Here is a 24,874-nt window from a genome sequence, read left to right as displayed (position 1 = left end):
CCTGAGAACTAGTAATCCTATCCAAGGCTCCCTGCAATGGGAGAATACATTCTTTAACTACAGTGTTGGCCAACTGGCGCCTCTGGAGCTGCATGTGGCTCCTTTGTGGCTGAAATGTGGCTCTTTGACTGCTATACATAGTTTGCTTCTGTGCTGGAGCTATGTTTAGTTCCCCTGTCCATGTACTCAGAACTGATGTAAGAGGTGACGAATAAGGAAGGATGGACACAACAAAGTATAATGACTTTTTTTCATCTTAACAAAGTTCTAACGTTCCCTTATATTTTGTGCCCTATTATCTGTCTTTTGGATGAGTTGCTAAACAAAGGCCCCTTCTGCTTTCTCAGGTGAATGTCAGAGATCCCATGGCAGTATATCGAAGAAGAGTGGGGGAGTTCTCCTTGGTGTCCAACTGAATTATGTTGATTTAGGGATTCATTCAGTAAAACAGGCTATCTAGTCATTATCACATTGCTTTTTGTGGGAGTTTGCTCTGGCTAAATTGGCGACTGCATATCCTCCATTACAATAGTGACTATACTTCTAAAGGATTTCATTATCTGTAAAACAGTTTGGATGTCCTAAGATCATGAAAGGTGATTATATAAACGCAAGACTTTTTTTCTTTATGCAGTTCAGAAACAGATTTTGTTTGATAACAGTCCTGTGAAGCACCTTGGGATGTTTTACTATGTTCAAGGAGCTATATAAATGAAGTTTGTCATGTGTGCTATAAGAATTTGTACAGTGCTTTACTATATCACAACACACCAATAATAAGGAACCCTACCTTGAAATTCACCCTTTTTTTTTAAAATTAACTTAATTTTAGGAAATAGACTTGTTAAATTTTGCGAAGGGAATATTTAATAACTTATAATTTGTAAACAAATACTGTCGTGCCATGTTTCTTTTAAGTTAATTCTATTGTTGGGTGATGAAAAGGATTAATAATATGATTTTTTTTGATTCAATATCCATTGTACAGTTACAGAAATATATTGATTAAGTTTGGAAATAGGTTCTATTTTAGATTGGAAAACATTTGGTGATCCAGATTACAATCTGCTATCAGAGAGATCAATGGTTCAGCTTTCCTTCAAACTTTGTTTCAGCATTTCTGTATCTCTCTCTTGTCTGCATTTGCAAAAATACTTTGACTATATCATTTTTAATGTAATTCTCAGGATGAGAATTGTTCTTGAGACAGAAATACTCTTATGATAGAACCTGCATGTCAGATCTTTTAGACTGACAAGATATATAGCCTTATCTGATATTTATAGGATAACTCGATGAAAAATCTATGTTGTTTTGAGTGATGAGGAATAAATCGAGCCCCACCTTCTCGGTCATGTAAATGTACATGAAAAAACCTAGTGAGTTCTCATCAATTTTCTTCTCCCAAACACCCCCAGGAAAACCAGATTTCTAATTGTTTTAACTGAAGTTTGTGCATAGAACCATACTTTAAACACATACGCAGACAGGGAAACACAGAAGGGCTGTCAGTTAGTGTGTGTATGCCAGAGAATGAAGGCAGAAGGTCTAATGTCCAAAAGGTCTAGTGCAACTGCATTTAGCGACGTAACAGCAATGACAGCACTTTGAAAACAAGCCATTGGTTGTAAAGTTTTGGGGCACCTTCAAGACATGAGAAACAATATATATCCATACCTTAGCATCATACAAGATTAAAAAATAATGTAAAATGGCATAAGGAAAAAGTAAAGAACAGCTCAAAAAAGAATTGAAGATGTTGAAACTCGAAGAATAACAAAGTAATTAATATGTATGACATAATAAGCATCTGCAACTGGCTATGCTGAACAAGGCCCAACTCAAGAAACACTGAAGGATTACAAGAAGTCAGATAACTAAATGCAATATAACAAAAATTGGATGCAAGGCCTCTTGAGGCAACTGGTAATTACCCCCCCACCTCCATCATCGCTGAGATGGAATTACCCCACATGCCTTGCCTGATAGGGCAACACTTGCACTCAGACATTCCCCACACATGCTGAGGCAAATGCCACCTTGCCTCTCCTTCCCCTTCCTGGCTCTTTATCTCCTCTTCCTGTTTTACGCTTCCCCCTTCCCTCTTCCCTACTTATTTTTTCCCCCATTGCCAGGAAGTCTAGGGCCCTGTTTGTATATGTGCATTTTTAACGAGGTTTTACAACTCTTGAAGTGATGAGATGGGTTACCAAGGGGCTGGTAGTTTAGTGAAGTTTAAAAGAAGCATAAAAAGAAGCAGAAAAAAACTGTGCTGTTGCCTAAACAGACGGAAGGTCTAATCTCGCTAATAAGAAATCCTGCAAGCCTGCTGCGGAACTGATGTTGGGGAACTCGTGTTTGCTCTGAAGTTGAAGTAATAGTAAATTTAGATTGTGGTTTTTAGGTGTCTCAGGGCGAGATACCAGCTGAAGAAAAACATCTAGTGAAAGCTCAAAAGACAGCCAGAAGAAAACTGCTTGAAACTGAGCTAACCCAAGCAACAAGCCATGGTGTTGAGATAAGTGGTGAATCTTCACTGGGCAAAAACAAAAATAAAAATTCCTGGAAAAACCCAGCAGGTCTGACAGCATCTGTGGAGAGGAATACAGTTGACGTTTCGAGTCTGTATGACTCTTCATCAGATGAAGTCATACAGACTCGAAACGTCAACTGTATTCCTCTCCGCAGATGCTGTCAGACCTGCTGAGTTTTTCCAGGTATTTTTATTTTTGTTTTTGTCTAGATTTCCAGCATCCGCAGTATTTTGCTTTTAATCTTCACTTGGGTTTTGTGTCTGTAATAGTTGCTGGGATAAAAGGAATAGTGTGAGTTTGAATCATTTTCTGGTATCTGTATTGAAGTCTTCTCAACCCTAGCATAATATAGTTCCTTGTTTTCTTGCTTAATAAACATTTTATTCTTTGTGTTAAAAGTACACTGGCAGACTATTGTGAATGTGTTCGGTAATTGACCTCCACGATTTCTAAAAAAATACAAAGTTTGGATCTACCAAGCCAGGCTTCATTCTGGGATCTGCCTTGGCCAGTATTAACATCAGCTGGGATCATAACACTGGATAATAATGAATATATGTGAATAATGAAGTAATGGTTTGCCTTAATATCTTATTTGTACCTGTTTAGCACTTCAAAGTTGCCAAGATCATTGCTTTTCTGCATGAAATAAATTTACTTTGAACTGAGGTTTCAAATTTTATAACTTTCGTTACATAGAGAATCTTATTTCTTTAATTAGATTATTTCAAATTCAAACTTAATTTTGAAAGTACATTTTTGTAAACTTGGTTGATGTAGTTTTTATTCATTTTGCTGCAGGTGTTTGCCTCTCAGTTGTTGGCATATTTGCTGAAGTCTGCTCCTCACAGAATTCTGAGAGGGATGTTTAGTCTGATGGCTAACTGCTGCACCTGGCTAAAACGTTGGCGAGAACCTGTCAGGTATAATTTAAGCAGTTCTAATGAAAAGTCATCGACCTGAAATGTTTACTCTGTTTCTCTCTCCACAGATGCTTCTTGAACTGCTGAGAATTTCCAGCATTTTCCTTTTCAAAGTTGCCGTATATGCAATATTTTCGCCTTTGTGTGAATTAAGCAGTGTTGCTGTATTCGAGCCTGTTAATATAGAAATTCCAGATATTTGGTCTGTAATAGTGGTAAAGTATTTTCTAAAAATTATATTTAACATTTACAATTAATGACAGTTTTGTAAGACAATTGTTATGATCCCGTAGAAACTGATAACTTTTTTCTAAAAAAAATTAATTTCCCATAGACCAACGGAAGTAAACCAAGGGACAAGATTTAAAGTTTTAAGAAATTTACTGTAACAGACAAACTAAAATCAAATATTACTTAACAGGCAACTAATACACCAAACTAATTAAGATATGTCTTACAACTGCTTTTGCTGTGCACTTCACTTCTGGTAGATATATAGCATTAGAAGATTGAGTCCCAGTTTGCTCTCAGCTCCCAGCAGGCTCCCTTCTCCCTGCCACGCTAGGTTGTAACTTCCGGTGCCTTTCAAAAATCGTTCCATTCAGCCTGAGTATGCCAGGACTAATTTCCACCAGCAAAGCCCACCTCAGTGACTCCTTGTTCCATAAATCTCCAAAAGTCCATCTGTTCTGTCGTTTTGAACAGCGAACCATGTCTCACAAAAGCAGTAGGTGCATTGTCTGTGTGTCTCTCTCTCTCTCTCTCCAAAGAGCAGCTGCCCCTTTTCGACGTCAAAATGTGAGAACTCTTGCTTGATTTTCAATAGGTTTTGGTTTGTTTTTCTTTCCCCATGACAACCAGATCACATGGGCCTTCCTCTGAGCAGAGGTTTAGTATTACATCACCATTCCTCTTTGCAGAACACTCTGTTTCACCTTAAGTCAAAGGAGACACTTTAAAACATAACCGTCCTGTAAAGTTCCGCATTTGTAACACAATTCAGGTCTTTTCCTAGTAAAAACACAACTTTTTTCATAGAGGAATGTGGTACATCTCATTTGGGCCTTCAGTTAAACCCATTTTGCACTGTCATTGTGATCTCTACCGAGAAATAAGAATTACAGTAGGGGGAATTGTGATTGCAAGTTGCGCAGAAATAGTGTGTAAGTACTATTCCATTAGTGAGGTCTTCAATTTCTGGATTTAGTTCAGAGAAAATGTATCAGCACAATCAAATACAATCTGTAGATTTAACATTTTCTTCTCTACTGCCAATTAGATAGGTAATTGTGAAATAAAGATAATTCACTTTAGTGAATAGTATATTCTGTGTTCTTAAAATTGCACTCTAAATGGACTACTACCAGAGTAATGCTCTGCTTAGTAGTACAGTGATACTTTTCCAAAAATTGAATTCTCAATTATATGTCCATTCAATGGATGTAGTATACTTGAATTTTCGGAAGGCTTTTGATAAAGTCCCTCACAGGAGGTTGATTAGCAAAATAAAAGCACATGGGATAGGAGGCAATGTACTGGCATGGATTAAGGATTGGCTAACAGGCAGAAAACAGAGAATTGGAATAAATGGGTCATTCTCGCTTTGGCAGGCTGTAACTAGTGGGGTGCTGCAAGGATCAGTACTTGGGCCCCAGCTGTTTCAAATATATATCAAGGATTTCGATATGGGGACCAAATGTAATATTTCCAAGTTCGCAGGTGATACAAAGCTAGGCGGGATTGTGTGTTGTGAGGAAGATGTAAAGCAGCTACGGGAGGATTTAGACAGACTTAGTGAGTTGGCAAGAACATGGCAGATGGTATATAATGTGGAAAAATGTGAGGTTATCCACTTTGGTAGAAGGAACAGATGTGTGGATGTGCGGAGTATTTCCTAAATGGTAAGAGATTAGAAAGCGTAGATGTACAAAGGGACCTAGATGACCTTGTCCATAAGTCACTGAAAGCTGGCATGCAGATGCATTAGGTAATTAGGAATGCTAATGGAATATTAGCCTTTATCGCAAGAGGATTTGAGTAGAGGAGTAGTGAAGTCTTGCTTCAATTGTATAGAAGCTTGGTTAGACCGCACTTGGAGTACTGTGTGCAGTTTTGATCCCCTTACCTCAGAAAGGATATTATTGCCATAGAGGGAGTGCAACGAAGGTTGGTGGGTCTATCTTCTGAAGAAAGATAGGGGAAACTGAACCTGTATTCTCTAGTGTTTCAAAGAATGAGAGGTGATCTCATTGAAACCTGCAAAACACTTAAAGGAATAGACAGGGTAGTTGCAGGTAAGATGTTTCCCCTAGTTAGGGAGTCGAGAACCAGGGGACACAATTTCAACATAAGGGGGAAGCCACTTAGGACTGAGATGAGGAGAAATTTCTTTACTTAGAGGGTTGTGAATCTTTGGAATTCTCTACCCCAGAAGGCCGTGGAAGCTCAGCCATTGAGTATTTTTAAGGTAGAGATTGATAGATTTCTGATTAACAATAACGTAAAGGGTTATGAGGATAGTGTGGATAAAAGGCATTGAAGTGTTTGATCAGCCATGATTGTATTGAATGATGGAGCAGGCTCGACTGACTGAATGGCCTTCTCCTGTTGCTATGAACACTGGTTTTGTAAAGGTTACATACCTGTGTTCACTGGTCTGTAATTTGTTTTTATTCATTTGTGGGATCCAGGCTTCGATGGCTAAGCTAGCATTTATTTCCCATCCCTTAAAGCCCTTGAGAAGGTGTTGATGAGCTATCTCACTGCAGTCCTTGTTGTGTTGGTACACCCGCAGTACTATTAAGAAGGGAGCTCCAGGTTTTTGACTCAGCACGAGTGAAGGAATGGAAATATAGTTCCAAGTCAGGATAGTGTGTAATTTGGAGTGGAACTTACAGGTGGTGTTTCCATTTATTGTCCTTGTTCTTCTAGATGGTAGAGGTCACAGGTTTAGAAGATGCTGTTGAAGGAGCGTTGGTGAGCTGCTCAGTTTATCCTATAGAGATACTGCCGTTGCGCATCAGTGGTGGAGGGAATGAATACCTAATGGATGGGGTGCTGATCAAAGAAGCTGCTCTGTCTTGGATGGTGTCAAGATTCATGAGTATTATTCAAACTGCACTCATCCAGGCAAGTCTTGCTGCTGAATTTGCAGCCTCTGACCTGCTTTTGTGACCACAGCATCTTTATAGGTGATCCAGTTGAGTTTCTGGTCAATGGTAATCCCCAGGATGTTGAAGGTGGGAAATTCAGCTATAGTAATGCCATTGAAAATCATGGGGAGATGATTAGATTCTCTCTAGTTGGAGAGGGTCATTGTTGTGGTGCAAATGTCTGCCTGCAGACTTTTTTTAAAAAGAGTATTATTACAAGAAATAGATCTATTAGCTTTCAAAATATCAATTAAACTTATTATTCACTGTGCCAATTATTGCTGAAAAAAGAAACGTCGAAGCTTTTCATCTTGCTCATCAGGCCACCTGTAAGAATACCAACATAAGGGGAAAACAACAATTTATTGTGTATGATAAGAAAGTGCTGATTGGTTGGTAAGTGGACTCTGATTGGTAGAGGCGTTACCATGAAGAATGCACCAATCAATGGTGACTGATAGTTAACTGCCGAGCATTGTTTGAAATTTAAAGCAGGCAGCTTGCCCCTGCTTAGCCAAGGCATTGCCCTGAGGAATGAGCCGGAAAATGGCTGTCACTAATTTTGTTTAGCTGAAACAGGTGTAATGCGTGTACATGTTCTTTCACATAATTGGCATATGTACATGAATTTTCAATCAAATATTAATTCAGAAAAATGTATGTGATACATACTCAATTATTGAAAACTATTGGTATAGTAGTTCTATGTGGTTCTGATACCTGAATACTATGAGCACATTTGTAGATGACTAGCATTTTTTTCCATTCAAGCCATTACCAGTGAACCATTTAAGACTGGACAAATGTTAATGTATGTGGGAAGAAATATGAGTAATGATGGAGAATCCATTTCATAATTCTGCTCATCATTTTAGTTTAGATGAATTCAATGTTATCAGAACATGTAGTAAGAGAAACATTGAAGTTGTCATTCATGTTGTAAATTAGAGTACAGTAACTTATTTTCTTGTTAAGTTATTTTTATTTAGAATGCATGTGTATGGATTCAATTTCTTTGTTACAACTGCCAAAAAATTTGAAGGATCTAAGATTCCTGTTTGGAATTCTTTTATTATGAAGTGGTTCGAGTGGTTTAGCCATTTTTCTCCAGATTTAGCTGGACCCCATATAACACTATGGGGTTCTGCTATCACCTACAAAACCTCACTCTGAAATGAAAAGAAAACCACCTGCTTGTTTTCTCCATTAAAAACAGTCTTATATCCCTCCACCCTTATCTCCAACAAGAAGTGCAAGGAGCTCTAGGACCTTTTTGTCACTAAGATTGAGACCATCTGACCAGCTTCCCCTGCCAATTCCCTCCCTTCCCCTAGCTCACCTGGACAAACATCCTTTAAGGTATCCTCCAGCCTCATCCTGATCTTGCATCTTTCTCTAGTTTCCCTCTATCGCCACCACCCCAAACCTCATGCCCGGCCCAAGTTCATTTTGTCCACGAGACCTATTTCCTACTCCCTTGACCTTATTCCCACCAAACCGCTGACCATCCAACTTCACTTCCTAGCTCCTATGTTAACTGATATTGCTAACGATTCTTTCCTCTGATACTGATCACCTCCCCATCAAATTTGCTGGGATCACCATTCCCCTTAAGAAAACCAATCTCTTACTCTTATGTCCTGGTAAATCTCTGCCCCATCTCCAACCTTTCTTTCCTCTTCAAACTTTTTGAACCTGTTGACCCCTCCCAAATCCATGCCCGTCCTTCCTGAAACTTCATGTTTCAGATTCCTCCCATCATGTTTTTGCCCTGCCTTGGCATTGAAACGGCTCTGATCAAACTCTCAAATTATATCCTTTTTGACTCTGACAAAGTAAGCTATTCCTCTTCCTCAACCTGCCTGCAACCTTTAACACAGTTGATCACATCAACCTCCTCCATTGCCTCTCTACCATTTGTCCACCTGGGTAGTATTGCACTCATCTGCTTCAATTCTTATCTATGTAGTCATTGACGTTGAATTACCTGCAATTGCTTCGCTTCCTGTTCCTGCACCATTACCTCTGATGTCCCCCAGGGATCTGCCCTTGGTTGCCTCCTGTTTCTCATCTACATGCTGCCATTTGGTGATCATCTTGAAATGCAACATTAGTTTCCACGTGTACACTGAAGACATCCAGCTGTACCTCACCACATCTCTCTCGAACCCCCTTCACCAGCTCATCTGCTGAAACCCTCACCTGTGACGTTGTTACCATTAAACATGACTATTCCAATGCGCACCCAGCCAGCCTCTTACGTTATACCCTTCATAAACTTGACTCATCTAAAAATCTGCTCCCTGTGTCCTAAATCATACCAAGTTCTGTTCACTCATCACCCATGTGCTTTGTAATCTACATTGGCCCCCAGTTAAGCAACACTTCAATTTTTAATGTTCTTGCTCTTTGTTTCACTTCTTCCATGGCCTCTCACCTCCCTGTCTCTGTAATCTCTTTGAACATCCCTGCTTTTAATCACTCCACCAAGGCCCTAAACTCTGGAATACCCTCCCTAAACTTCTCCATCTTCCTCTGTTTCCTTCTTTGAAATATTCCATAAAACCTACCTCTGATCAAGATTTTGGTTGACAATGGTTGCAAGGAAAATTTGATGGCCTCCCAGTCCATGAAAAGGCATCTGGAGGCTATGAACTACAAGCTACAGGAGGAAATTGTGGAACTGTCAAAAATAGTTGAGAAACTACTCGGCCCTACTCTCTCTCTATGTGGCTCAGTATCAAATTTTAATTGTTGAGTTTGTTGATTCTGTTGTGAAGCATTTTGGCATGTTTTACTACATTAAAGGTGCTCTATAAGTGAACTTGTTTTCGCGATTTATTTTCTAGATTTTGAACTTATTCAGTGCAGGCAGAATTATTTTTTTATTCATTCACGGGATGTGGGCTTCGACGACTGGGTCAGAATTTATTGCCCATTCCTAGTTGCCGTTGAGAAGGTGGTGGTGAGCTGCCTTCTTGAACCGTTGCAGTCCATGTGGTGTAGGTACACCCATAGTGCTGTTAGGAAGGGAGTTCCAGGATTTTGACCCAGCGACAGTGAAGGAACGGCGATATATTTCCAAGTCAGGATGGTGAGTGACTTGGAGGGAAACTTCCAGGAGTTGGTGTTCCCATCTTTCTGCTGCCCTTGTCCTTGTAGATGGTAGTGGTTGTGGGTTTGGAAGGTGCTGTTGAAGGAGTCTTGGTGAATTATTTGGCAACTTCTTATGATTTATAAGCAATTGATTAATTACACTATTGCAATTGTTCAAAATATGTTCTTGACATAAATTATTTGACTACAGTGGGTCATATATTTTTATATTTTGACACTACTTTGATTTCCCAGTGCAATTATATTTGTCCAAGCATGTACTACTTCTAAGGTTTGCTGTCTGCCAGCATTATAATTAGGACTATCAAATGAAAGGTATTCAACAATTCGTAACATTAAATGATTACTTAATATTGCATTTGTACTTTGCCTTCCATTACTTTTAGTAATTTGATATAAATGGAAATTTGCTTAAATTTCAATATTAGTAAATCAATGTTACTTAAATGTCTGGTAAAAACATGAGAGTATAAACTGGACTTTCTATTCTTATTAAATCTGTCAGGACAGTGAAAAATGTTATCCATTGCTTGTACTGTATGCTGCACAGTAGCATAAGCAGAAGACTCTGTGCCCATGGTTAATTTAATTTCATTAACAGACCCAATATTCAAGACCAACCAACATTTGATTTTTTTTTGGAAAAATATATTTTATTCATAAAATACCTGAAAGAACATTACAAAACTTTTCCAAACGGCCATCACAAAAAGTGCAATCATATTCAACTTTTACACATGGATCATGAGGTGCTTCAATACAGTCAATGAATATTACAATCATTTCAATATGGTTATTACAGACAGTCAGACAATGCAATGGTATCAACATACATCATGTTGCACTCTGAGGTGCTTCAATACAACGATGATACATTTAGTATTCAATGCATACACTCATTGTGAGTCATACACCCCGAGGGGTCTATACAATTCCCAGCCCCTCGGTGCACTATGGCAGAAAGGTCTTAGACAGCGACCTTTCCCCATTGCGCCTTTGCAGTGGCTGCCTCAAGCTTTAGTGCATCCCTCAGCACGTAGTCCTGGACCTTGGAATGTGCCAGTCTGCAACACTTGGTCGGGGACAACTTTTGCACTGGAAGATCAATAAGTTTCGGGCCGACCAAAGAGCGTCTTTCACCGAGTTGATGACCCTCCAGCTGCAGTTGATGTTTGTCTCAGTGTGTGTGTCCCTGAGAACAGCCTGTAGAGCACAGAGTACTGTGTCACAGCACTGCTCGGGATGAACCTCGACAAAAACCACTGCATCTCCCTCCAGACCTTCTTTGCAAAGGCACATTCCACAAGGAGGTGAACAATGGTTCTTCCCCACCACCGCCACCTCCAGGGCATTGTGCAGAGGGGTGAGACTCCTGGCATGTAAGAAGGATCTGACGGGGTGGGCCTTTCTAGCCACCAACCAAGCTACATCTTGGTGTTTGTTGCAAAGTTATAGCGATGAAGCATACTGCCAAATGACTTTGACAGTCTGCTCGGGGAACCATCCGACAGGATCCACCATCTCCTTTTCCCTTAGGTCCCCTAGGACGTTACGTACCGACCACTGCTTGATGGACTTGTGGTCAAAGGTGTTTCTCTGCATAAATTTTTCCACGAGGGACAGGTGTTACGGTGCGGTCCAACTACTTGGGAGTGTTCCACGGCAGCGTGGCCAGACCCTTTGCACCGCCGGGGACAGGTAGAACCTTAGCATGTAGTGACACTTGGTGTTTGTATACCGAGGGTCTCCGCACTGCTTGATGCAGCTGCACACAAAGGTGGCCATCAGGATGAGGGCGATGTTGGGCACGTTTTTTCCCCCTTTATCAAGAGGCTTGTACATCGCATCCCTGCGAACACGATCCATTTTCGATCACCAGATAAAGTGAAAGATGGTTTGGGTGATCGCCACCACGTAGGAGTGTGGAATGGGCCAAACCTGTGGCACGTACAGCAACACTGAGAGTGCCTCACAGCTGATGACCAGGTTCTTACCCGCAATGGAGAGGGAGCGTCGCTCCCATATGCTCAGTTTTCTTTCCACCATTGCACTCGCTTCTTCCAGTTTCTAACGCATGCCCTGGTCCCTCTGAACCATATCCCCAGCACCTTCAGGCTGTCTGACCTGACAGTGAAGGGGACAAAGGATCGATCAGTTCAGTTCCCAAAGAACGTGGCTTGGCTCTTGCCATGATTTACCTTGGCTCCCGAGGCCAGTTTGAACTGGTCGCAGATGTTGATCAGTCTGCGCACCAATTGCAGAACCAAGCAGAAGACGGCAACATCGTCCATGCACAGGGAGGCTTTGACCTGAGTGCCTCCACTGCCTGGGATCGTCACTCCTCAAGCCTGGATCCTTCCTGATGGACTCAGCAAAGGGTTCTATGCAACACACAAACAGGACAGAGGCGAGAGGGCAGCCCTGCCTGATTCTAGATTTAATTGGAAAGCTTTCTGATTCTCACCCATTGATTGATTGAAACTGCGCTTTTGATGTTAGTGTAGAGCAGTTGGATCCAGTTGCGGATTCCCTCCCCAAACCCCATTTTGGAGAGCACATCCACCATGTAGGTGTGTGATATTCTGTCAAAGGCCTTCTCCTGATCCAGGCTGATGAGACAGGTGTCCACATCCCTGTCCCGTACATAAGCACTCACATCCCTGAATAGCACAAGGCTGTCAGAGATCTTCCTGCCGGGTACAGCGTAGGTCTGGTCAGGGTGGATCACCAACTCCAGAGCAGACCTGACCCGATTGGCAATGACCTTGGACAGAATCTTATAGTCCACATTCAACAGTGAAATGGATTGCCAATTTCTAATTTCCTCCCTTCCCCTCGTAGATGAGGGTGATGATGCCTTTCCTCATGGATTCTGACATGCTGCCAGCCAGAAGCATACATTTCTAGCAAGTCTGGGCCAAGCCAGTCCTACAGAGCCGAATACAACTCCGCCGGTAAGCCGTTGCTTCCGGGAGCTTTACTCTTCTTGAAGGACTCAAGGGCCTTACTCAGTTCATCAGGAGTTAGCGGTTTGTCCAGACTCTCCTGTGTACTGTCGTCTAAGACCTCTGTGATAGAGGACAGGAAGGACTGGAAGGCCACGCTGTCTGTGGGCTTCATGTCATACAATCCTGCATAAAAGGATTTGCTGATCCTCAAAATGTTGGACTGCGATGCCTTCATTGAGCCGTCTTCTTCCTTCAGGCTGCTGATCACAGAGCTCTCACTGTGTACCTTATGGAAGAAAACACATGAGCACATCTCATCCTGCTCCACGGAACGGACTCTGGACCTGAAGATGATCTTGGAGGCCTCCGAGGCAAAGAGCAAGGCTTACTGGCTCTCCACCTCTTGGAGGCCCTCCTTGACATCGACTCACATTGACTGCAGCCGAAGCAGGTTCTGCATGTTTTTCTGGCATCTGGACGTTTCCCTCTGTTCCTTTCTAGCTTTCTGGACACCTTTGAGGATGAAAAACCTCTTGATGTTCTCTTTGATCGCTTCCCACCAGTGTGTCAGGGACTCAAAAAGGGGCTTCACGGTAATCCCTCTTGAGTTCCTCAATGTTCTCTGGGGTCAGCAGTTGCACGTTCAGCTTCCATGTTCCCCTGCCAACCCTCTGGCCTCCCTGTAAGTGAGTCAGTCAGTAGGAGGCAGTGGTCAGAGAAGAACACCGGCTTGACATCGGTGGATCTGACTGTGAACGCATGGGACACAAACAGGAAATCTGTCCTGGAACGGATGGACCCATCTGGCCATGACCGGGTGCATCTTCGCTGCGCTCCATCAAAGGGTTGCTGAAGATGTTGTGCAGCTTGGCATCCTTTACTGTTTCCATCAGGAGCCTGGACATGGCGTCCAATCTGCTGTCAACCCTGCCGGATCGTCCAGCAGCATCGATGATGCAGTTGAAGTCACCACCCAGAATGACTGTACTGGAGGTTGCCAGCAGCAGTGGGAGCTGATGAAAGACTGCCAGCCGCACGCTGTTTTGAGCCGGGACATATACATCAATTAACCAGAGTGGAGCATTCTTGTGCAATTCGTCTGCTCCGCCCACCACCTCCTTAACCTCCTGAGACGGTGAAGTTGCCTCCCCACAGCAGAATACCCAGGCCAGAGGAACATGAGTCGTTTCCTCCCGACCAGATCGATGGCCCATGGGACCACCATCGCAACCATTGCCTGTAGGAGCTGAGGTGTGGTATTGCACATTCCTGCAGAAACAGCAAGTCAGCTTTGACCTTGGCAAGGTAATCCAAGGTCGCAACACATCGCGTGGTAGATTTAATGCTACGCACATTAACGGATACGATCTTTATCCCCATTTTTGAAGCATTCTGGCACTTACCAAACCTGTGGTCTTTGAGAGTCCCAGACCTTTGGTCTGCTCCTGCATACTCAAAGTGTTTGCAAATTGTCTCACTTTAGATGGGCTGAGGAAACCGTCCTGAACCATCCCATTGGAGATGTTCTGCTCAGGTGGCATCGTTAGGTTTGTGCAAGGAGTGAGGTTTGAATTGTCCTCTGTTGGAGAAGTCCAACATTTTTATTTGGAAAAATATACTTTATTCATAAAAAATCTGAAAGAACATTACAAAACATTTCTAAATGGCCATCACAAAAAGTGCAATCAGATTTAACTTTTACACATGGATCACAAGGTGTAATCAATACAATAAATGAATATTACAGTCATTTCAATATGGTCATTACAGACAGTTATCGACATACATCATGTTGCACTCTGCAGTGCTTCAGTGCAATTATGATACATTTAGTATTCACTACATGGAGAAGTCCAACATTTGATGCCCAATACTGGAGTCAAATCCTAATTTGAGTTAGTAAGCAAACAAACTAGCCTCCTACCTAAGTGGCTATCCTCCTTGTAAAGATGTTCTGATCAGAGCCACATTATGTTTTTAAATGTTGTTTATGATTGACTGGAGCTACATTGTACCACCTTTGTTTCTGATTGAAGCTTGCATGTTAAAAATCACTAAGACAGGCCACAGGGAAATTGTTTCCCACAGAATAATCTGCAAGGATCATTTGTTTAAAAGACCTTTTAGGGGCTTGGTGCTTCACTGAATTTAATTTGATTGTAAACATGATGCGGTGTGCTTTGGAATTTACAGAATTTGTATACTGTTAACTTGCAGAAATTGTAAACTAGGCTGAGACCGTAAGAAATAGGGCTGGAGGAAGCCATTCGGCCAATGAAACCTGCTCTGCCATTCGATAAGATCATGGCTGATCTGATTGTGGCCTTAATTCCACTTACCTGCCTGCCCCCCATAGCCCTTGACTCGCTTGTCGATCAAAAATCTGTCTAACCTAGCCTTGAATATATTCAGTGACCCAGCCTCCACTGCTTTCTGTGGAAGTGGATTCCAAAGACTAATGACCCTTGGAGAGAAGAAATCCCTCTTTAAATGGAAGACGCCTTATATTTAAACTATGCCCCTGGTTCTAGATCCCCCACAAAGGGAAATATCCACTCATCATCTACCCTGTCAAGTCCCCTCAGAATCTTATCTTTCAATAAGATAATCTTTTATTCTTCTCCAATGAGTATAGGCCCAACTTGCTCAACCTTTCTTCATAAGACAACCTCTTCATCCCAGGAATCAGTCTAGTGAACCTTTTCTGAATTGCTTTCAATGCACATATATCCCTCCTTAAGGAGATCATAATTATGCACAGTACTCTACGTGCGGTCTCATCGATGCCTGTACGGTTGCAGCAAGACTTCCCTACTTTTACACTCCATCCCCCTTGCAATAAAGACCAACATTCCATTTAAACATTCCATTCTGCGACTCCTCATACTGAAGCAGTTCAGGTCCAAATGCAACAAGACCTGGACAATATCCAGGCTTGGGCTGACAAGTGGCAAGTAATATTCGCACCACACAAGTGCCAGGCAATGACCATCTCCAACAAGAGAGAATCTAACCATTGCCCCATGACACTTAATGGCATTGCCATTACTGAATCCCCCACTATCAACACCCTGGGAGCTACCATTGGCCAGAAACAGAACTGGACTATTCATATGAATGCTGTGACTACAAGAGCAGGTCAGAGGTTAGGAATCCTGTGGTGAGTAACTCACCACCTGACTCCCCAAAGCCTGTCCAGAATCTACAAGGCACAAGTCAGGAGTGTGATGGAATACTCTCCATTTGCCTGGATAGGTGCAGCTCCAACAACACTCAAGAAGCTTGACACCATCCAGGACAAAGCAACCCACTTGATTGGCACCCTATCCATAAACATTCACTCCCCCCAGCACCGTGCACAGCAGCAGCAGTGTATACTATCTACAAGATGCACTGCAGAAACTTAGCAAGGCTCCTTCGATAGCACCTTCTAAACCCACGACCACTACCATGTAGGAGGGCAAAGGCAGCAGACACATGGGAACATCACCATCTGGAAGCTCTTCTCCAAGCCACGCATTATCCTGACTTGGAAATGTATCGCCGTTCCTTCACTGTCACTGGGTCAAAATCCTGGAACTCTTCCTAATGGCACTGTGGGTGTACCTACACCACATGGACTGCAGCTGTTCAGGAAGGCAGCTCACCACCACCTTCTCAAAGGCAATTGAGGATGGACAATAATTGCTGGCCTAGCCAGCTACACCCACATCCTGTGAATGAAGGGTAACTGCGGAAAATAAAAGCCCATGGTAAAGGGGATAATATTGGCATGGATACAAGATTGGCTGGCTAACAGGAAGCAGAGAGTAGGCATAAATGGGTCTTTTTCAAGTTGGCAAGATGTAACGAGTGGTGTGCCACAGGGATCAGCGCTGGGACCTCAACTGTTTACAATTTATATAAATGATTTGGATGAAGGAATTGAAGCAATGGTTGCCAAGTTTGCTGATGACACAAAGCTAGGCAGGAAAGTAAGTTATGAAGAGGACATAAGGAGGCTACAAAAAGATATAAATAGGTTAAGTGAGTGGGTAAAGATCTGGAAGATGGAGTACAATGTGGGAAAATGTGAAATTGTCCATTTTGGCAGGAAGAATAAAAGAGAAGCACACTATCTAAATGGTGAGAGATTGCAGAGCTCTGAGGTACACAGGGATCTGGGTGTCCTAGTGCATGAATCACAAAAGGCTAGTATGCAAGTACAGCAAGTAATTAGGAAAGCTAATAGAATGTTATCATTTATTACGAAGGGAATTGAATGCTAAAATAGGGAGGTTATGCTTTAGTTGTACAGGGCACTCGTGAGACATTTAAAGTACTGCGTACAGTATTGATCACCTTATTTAAGGAAGAATGTAAATACGTTGGAAGCAGTTCAGAGAAGATTTACCAGACTAATACCTGGAATGGGTGGGTTGTCTTATGAGGAAAGGTTGGACAGATGGGGCTTGTATCTGCTGGTGTTTAGAAGAGTAAGAGTGACTTGATTGAAACATGTAAGATCCTGAAGGGTCTTGTCAGGGTGGATGTGGAGAGGATGTTTCCTCTTGTGGAAGGATCTAGAACTAAGGGTCACTGTTTAAAAATAAGAGGTCGCTCATTTAAATCAAAGATGAGGCAAATTTTTTTCACTCAGAGGGCCGTGAGTCTTTGAAACTCTTCCTGAAAAGGTGGTAGAAACAGTGTTTGAATATTTTTAAGGCAGAGGTGGATAGATTCTTGGCCAGCAAGGGGGTGATAGGTTATCGGGGGTAGGTGGGATGCAGATTTCAGGTTACTATCAGATCAGCCATGATCTTATTCTAGGCAGAGCAGGCTCGAGCGGCTGAATGGCCCACCCCTGCCCCATGTTCGTATTAATGAATAAAAAAATTGCTTTCCTAATTACTTGCTGTACCTGCTTGCTAACTTTCTGAGATTCATGAAGAAGGCCACCCAGATTCCTCTGTAAAGCAGCCTGCTGCTGGCTCTCTCTGATTAAATAATATCCTTGCTGCCAAAGTGGACAACTCACATTTTCCCAAATTATACTGCACCTTCCAAATTTTTGTTTACTCACTTAACCTATCTATATCCGTTTGCAGATTCTTTGTATCCTCACAACTTGCCTTCTGACCTATCTTGTATCATCAAATTTGGTTACAATAGAGTGATTCCCTTCATCCAAGTCATAAATACAGATTGCAAATAGTTGAGGCCCCAGGACTGACCCCTGCGGCAATCCAGCATTTACAGTTTATCATCCTGATTTATCCCGATTCTCTTTCTGTTTCCTGTTCGTTAGCTATTTCTCTTTCCACGCTAATATGTCATCCGAATGCCATGAGTGCTTATCTTGTACAGTAACCTTTTATGTGGCACTTTACCAAATGCCTTTTGGAAATCGAAATACACTAAATCTACAGGGGGTTCTGCTTTATCCATCCTGCTTGTTACATCCTCAAAGAACTCTCTAATAAATTTGTCAAACATGAGTACCCTTTCACAAAACCATGTTGATTCTGCCTGATTATATTGTAATTTTCTAAATGTCGTACTACTACCTCCTTAATAGTAGATTCTAGTATTTTCCCAATGACAGATGTTAGCCTGACTGGCCTATAGATCCTGTTTTCTGTCTCCCTCTCTTCTTGAATTGTGATGTTACATTTGCATTTTTCCAATCTGCTTGGACCTTTCCAGAAACTGGTAAATTTTGGAAGATTACCACCAGTGCATCTGCTGTCTTTGCAACCACTTCTTTTAAGACCTAAAGATGCATGTCGTCAGGTCCTGGGCACTTGTCATGGACAGCTAGAGAGTAGATTAAAAAGTAGAACCACCAAGATAATAATTTCTAGATGAGCAAATTTGCAGAGGATAAATAAGTTCGGAGAGTTAAATATGTGGCTCAAAGATTAGAGTGGGAGAAATAGTTTTCGATTCATGGGGCGCTGGCACCACTAATGGGGAAAGAGGGAGCTGTATCATTGGGGTACAACCCTTTTATAGTATTTAGTGAGTCAAATCCACTCTAAACCTCCTGCCCCTTACCTTAAATCAATGCCCCCTGGTTATTGACACCTCCACTAAGGGGAAAAGTTTCTTCCTATCTACCCTATCTATGCCCCTCATAATTTTGTATACCTCTATCATGTCCCCCCTCAGCCTTCTCTGCTCTAAGGAAAACAACCCTAGCCTATCCAGTCGCTCTTCATAGCTGGAGAATGTGAAGAGCCTAGCCCAGTACTTCCCAAGCTATTTTCCAATGTATCTCCATTTTAATATTGAAAATTGTGTGTCCAGACGCCAGCAAAAATAAAACACCAATAAAACTGCATGGTAATATTCAGTATATAATTATTAGTTCACATATTATAGATCAAAATATAATACATGGGAGAAATAGTTTCTCACAATATAATTAGTTTCTCACAATATAAATATGAAAATCCGAGATTTTAAAATACTTTGTAAAAATGTTATTTATTCGTTTTTTGGGATGTGGGCACTGCTCACCAGGCCAGCATTTACTGTCCATCCCTAACTGCCCTTGTTCGGGGGGCATTTAAGAGTCAACCAAATTGTTGTGGGACTGGAGTAACATATAGGCCAGATCATGTAAGGATGGCAGATTTCCTTCCTTAAAGGACATTAGTGAACCAGATGGGTTTTTACGAAAATCGACAATGGTTTTTAGGTCATCATTAGACTTTTAATTCCATATTTTTATTGAATGCAAGTTTCACCACCTGCTGCGGAGGGATTCAAACCCGGGTTCCCCAGAGCATTACCCTGGGTCTCTAGAATACTAGTCCAATGACAATACCACTATGGCACCGCCTCCTACCCCATGTGCTCATTCATGTGGTTATAACAGTTTGAATTTTTAGAAAATGGTGATTTTTTTTTTCAATTCAGCATATACTTGACAGTATGTAAAGCTATGTGAAGAAATAAGCCAGCCAGATCTCTTGAGTTAACAAGTGAGGAGTTAGTTTTCTTCTTTAAAAACTCATTCGGGTAAAAGTATAAAACTTATTAAAAAGTAAAACCACGTCCCGAACCCTACAACATGCATATGCACGCGCACACACACACACAAAACTTAAGTTATAAGGTGGAGGAGATGGAATTGATAAAAGTAAAAGTCTGTAAGAAAGAAAATACATTCCGACATTCCTTTGGTAGTCTTGAAATTCTGGTGGGGTTGTGGCTGATGTAAACTAGTTGTTTTTCTGAAGACAGTCTCTTTTAACCGTAATCCATCTAATGGCACTCGAAGTTTCTTTTAATTAAAATTCTCTGTCTTTGTGATGTGTTCCAAAATGTAACAGAGAAAGAGTCCAAATTTGAGAATAGCAGGGAGAGATGATGTTACATTCTGCAGTCGTCTTCTGGATATTACTAGTGCGTACTGCCAACTCCACTTTGCATAATCAGTTTTGACAGTCCTTTTTTGTTCCAGACAATTTCAGAAGTCAGGATGTCTGGTGGCCTGTTGTCCTTATGTTTTGCAGAGAGTTCAGGCAATGACAGATGTGAAGTCCATCAGAGAGCTGCCCAGATATGTCCCCTGGTAATCTGCTTTTAGAGGCTTCTAGAAACTTAGCCAGTCAATTTGTAGGTCAGGAACTCTACAGCCATTTTAAAACCGTGTTTTTGCAGTTCTAGCTGGTTCTTTCCTTTTTTAAAAACAATCCAGGGAATTACACCAGCTGATGAAATTAGTAATGAATATTCTACATTGCACACAGCACATTGTCATGACAGGTTGAGGAACACTTTCAGCTCACCACCACTCCTTGCTGTTTGATGACATCAATCCAGTGAGTCCAGGGCTGTGCTGCCAGAGCCTTCAGACTGGGCAATCTCCTCTCCACAGTTGCCATTGCTGCTTGGACAGGGGTGACTTGCACCCCAAATATGACCTCTATGACCCACGGTTTGGGAACTACTGACCTAGCCAAAAGGGTGTGACTGCCTCCTGGACAAAATATCCAGGTAACTTCCATGCTCCTCGATGCATTGCAGTGTCCGAAGCTTGGATTCCAGCTCATTAATCCTGAGTTGATGTTTCTCGAGCTGCAAACTCTTAATGCAGATGTGGTCGCCATGGATCACACTAGTATTCACCAGCATTCCACATGCTGCAACGGCAACACACCACCTCCCCTGCCATCTTTATTGTGTTCTATTTAACTAATTAGGTTTCAGTTCTATAAAGAAAAGTTTTACTTGGTGCTGCGCAGAAGATTTGCAATCTGTCTAAATAAAACTAAAAGATCATAGTTTTTGCGTTTTGTCATATAACTTGATAATTTCTACAATTTCCACTTTTTATATAATTTTGAAACATTGTTTACCGATAGACCAATCAAGCTCTTGTACATTAGTGGCTCTTCTAAATATTTGCAGACCTCACCACTCGAGTTTTTTAGTTCTGAAAATAAAAGTATAAAGAAAATTCACTGTGCTAGTCTGCTTGATACATCTAAGTTACTGATGTTTCATTTTATTTAGGCATAGATGGGTATTATTGGGTCTATCACAGGATTGACACTTGCTATATACCATCTACCTTATCACTTTGGCTTTCCAAAATATGAAGGTGAAAGTACCTGATCTGCTTTGAGAACTGTTCGTCTATGTAAATAAGATTGAAAGAATGCAATGAAGAATAACCAACTGGACCATGCTTCAGAAGACTAGGGGGTGGGGGAAATCTTAACCCCCACTTCCCAAGATTGGATGTGTTGGGGATAGATGGAGCGGTTAAAATTTTTCAACTTTTGACTAGGAGCGCAACCCAATTCCAAACCCCTCACTTCAGGGTTTAACAATAGTGATAAAAACAAAAAGCTAAAAGCTACTGCGGATGCTGGAAATCCAAAACAAAAACAAAAACCTGGAAAAACTCAGCAGGTCTGGCAGCATCGGCGGAGAAGAAATCAGTTAACGTTTCGAGCCTTCATGGCCATGCCGAAGGGCCATGAAGGCTCGAAACGTTAACTGATTTCTTCTCCGCCGATGCTGCCAGACCTGCTGAGTTTTTCCAGGTAATTCTGTTTTTGTTTAACAATAGTGAGTTTGGATGTTCATGAGAAACCGACTTGCCAAAGTCATGGATTTAATTATTATAGGTGAACAGATAGTTATTGGTGAAATTAACAAAAACTTACATAGCATTAATGTTGCTTTGATGCAGTGAAAAATCCCAAGGTGTTTCACAAGAACATTATAAAACAAAATGAAATATCAAGCCACAGAATTGGATAAGAGATCAGATGACCAAAAGCTTTGTCAAAAAGGTAGATTTTAAGAACACCTTGAAGGAGGAAAGCAAGGTAACAAGATAAAAGGTCATAGAAATTGAATACTGTTTGTTGCTGAAAGCTGAAGGCATAAGTATGTATTGCAAGACTGAGTGAAAAGGGGATGGGGGCTTTAAACCCCTGGATGTAGTTAAATCAGCAATATTCCTAACCATTCCTTACTATTTTCTTAACATGGTATGCTTATTAAAGCAGTTCCTGCTCTGCATCCTAGACCTGGGCACAGTTTCCCTGCTGCTCACCACCTTGATGAGGGTCACAGATTTCTTCCTTTTCATATTGCAGTGGAAAAGTATGCCCTGACTGCACCCAGTTACAATTCCAGTGATGCATCATTGAATCTGGATGCTGCTCTTGCTTGATTTCCATCAACCAGCTGTAACACCTCCAAGTTTCAGTACGTATTCAGAATTAAAAATTCAGCACACTTGGCTCTCACAAAAGAATTGTGTCCTCTGCCAAACCACTTGTTACACACATTTGCAATAATATCATTGCTCAACATGGTCAGGGGTGCTGTCCACAAAATAAATAAATCATGTATTCATCACTGTACTCACTTTTTGGATTTCCACTGTAATATAACTTCTCATTCAGTTAGTATGGTCTTTTAATTTGCTCCCTTTATCTCTTCCCAGTGGTCGCAAGTAGTTTAATAATCTAATATTCTGCTTGGTTAATATTTGCACAAAGTTCCCCAGCTAACGAGATCACTTAATTTTCTGTTTTTGAAAAATAATAACATAAGGGATGCGTTGTACAACAACCCCTTTTCACAGGCTGATATGCATTAGCTCTTGTTGTTATTCACAATAAGTGTCTGTTGTGGAAGAATGAGTCCAAGCCAGTCTTTTACCTCAAGCTGGTTTATCCTCAAGACAGCTCTGCAGTGCAGCAGACTCTCAGTCCCTTGATTACTGAGGTGTTACTCCTGTACCCATTAATACTATTTTGATAGGTGAACGAATGCCCATCACCCGTTTTAACAAGTGGTTATCTTAACAATGTAATTGCTATATAATGTAATTGCCAGTCAACAAGAAGATTGCCAAGGCCCAATAACAATACAATTACTGATGTATTGACGCTTCTATGTTACAGTTCTGCAGACAGTCTGGTTGCTTCTTAGAAACATTTACACATCAGTAATAGTTGAAATGAAAAATATTTTTAAAAACTTACAGAGCTCTTACCATCGCATTCCCATCCCCACCCCTGTAAAACATTCCAATTTAATAGTAGTCCTTTTTATTATTACTAAAGAACAAAAGGAGCAGCGTGGAATTAGGAAACTAGGCATTAGGACTGCTACTAATATGGAGGATTATACTATTGCAGACTGGTTGATTGAGTGGTATGCTAGAGGGCCAGGCCCAGGAACTTGTGGGTGGTTTGAGCGAGACAGGGAAAAGAGACTAGGGTAAAGAGGGTACAGAGTATCTAGGATAGTTACATTGTGGACATCGCTGTGATCTTCATGTCCTGGAGATTTTCTTCTCACTCACTTTGGCTTTGATTCAAAGAGTGTTCTATGCCTTCACCCTTGAATGATTTCAGTCCACATGTACTGATACAGTTAGCATATCTTCAAAAACAGTTCCCCTTCCCAGCCTTGTTTATCTTTCTCCTGAATTTCCCAAGGATCTATTACTGAACTCTTCTCCCTCTTCCTCATCTTAATTCAGCCTGTTCAACTTTCATAGGTATAGTGATGACAGATAGTTTTACCCCTTTATTCATTACTGATGAATCACTTTCAGATTTGTTTATTATTCAGATTTAATTTGATATAATGTGGATCGCTGATATATTGCCCCTTTACCCATTACATTATCCAGTATTTTTATAGTGATAACACTAGTGCCACAGCACAGTTGGGTTTTTTTCATTCGTTCATGGAATGGGGGCGTTGTTGGCTAGGCCAGCATTTATTGCCCATCTCTAATTGCCCTTGTGAACTGAGTGGCTTGCTAAGCCATTTCAGGGGACATTTAAGAGTCAACCTCACATGTAGGCCAGGCCAGGTAAAGATGGCAAATTTTCTTCCCTAAAGGACATTAGTGAACCAGATTGGTTTTTACAAAAAAGCCCAGTGACAGTACCACTACGCCACTGCCTTGCCTGGAAATAACATTCTGGAAAATGTGATTATGTTTAATTTTATAATCATAGGTGTATATGCCTCCAGCTTTATCACTATATAATGTCATGAGTTCTGAGATCCTTGGTTTAACATATTTCTTTTTTATAGTATTGTAAATGGAAAAAGTAGTCTTACGTAAATGCAACATGCTCTTTTCACAGGAAGGTGACTCTCGTAATGGTAGGATTGGATAATGCTGGGAAAACTGCAACTGTAAAAGGAATTCAAGGAGGTAAGAAATCTTTAGTGATCCGTTGAAACTTCTAACTCTCTGTGGTAATTGTAGGTATAAGCATTGAATTTTACATGAAATCTTGTCCAACAAGAAATAACAGTTGTACCTTTTAAATTATAAAAATTAAATGTAATCTCCTATTCATATTAGATCTTTCAGATATTGTAGTGGGCATTGCTCTCAACTAATAAAACTTGGCTGTTAACAAGCACAATAGCCTCAAAATAGGACTCCATAATGCCCATAGTTTTGGCATGATGGGTACTGTTTTGCTAACAAAATGGCAGCTGCGCTGCACATACATATGGTACAGTAAGCAAGATTATGTCATTTGCTTGTAATGTTGATTTGACACCAGTGGTGCCGTTTTCAAGCTTGCCACTGTAGCTAACGTCCTCCCTTAACCTTGCACTGTTGAACATGAGTTCAGCAACAGGACCAGTGCTACTTAAAGTGATCATCAACTTTCAGGTTAGTTGCTGATTACTCTGTACTGGCTCTGTTT

At 41.2% G+C, this 24,874-nt stretch overlaps 1 protein-coding gene across 2 annotated transcripts in view; it reads left to right on the top strand.

Annotated features, from left to right (window-relative positions):
• Nucleotides 1–346: 346 nt before the first annotated feature.
• Nucleotides 347–24,874, top strand: part of arl13b (ADP-ribosylation factor-like 13b) — an 89,755-nt gene continuing 65,227 nt past the window's right edge. The window contains exons 1-3 of one of the 2 annotated variants that reach the window (XM_078559789.1): nucleotides 347–596; nucleotides 3,336–3,457; nucleotides 24,296–24,366. In XM_078559789.1, the coding sequence (XP_078415915.1) occupies nucleotides 3,399–3,457; nucleotides 24,296–24,366 (130 nt within the window). In that variant the 5' untranslated portion in view covers nucleotides 347–596; nucleotides 3,336–3,398. Of the gene's footprint in view, nucleotides 597–3,335; nucleotides 3,458–24,295; nucleotides 24,367–24,874 lie in introns of those variants that run through there. The other variant, XM_078559790.1, reaches the window with a different exon arrangement.

The sequence above is a fragment of the Cetorhinus maximus genome, chromosome 16 (genome assembly GCF_964194155.1).
Source record: "Cetorhinus maximus chromosome 16, sCetMax3.hap1.1, whole genome shotgun sequence".
Classification (NCBI taxonomy): Eukaryota; Metazoa; Chordata; class Chondrichthyes; order Lamniformes; family Cetorhinidae; genus Cetorhinus; species Cetorhinus maximus.
This window is presented reverse-complemented; position numbering and strand designations above follow the sequence as displayed.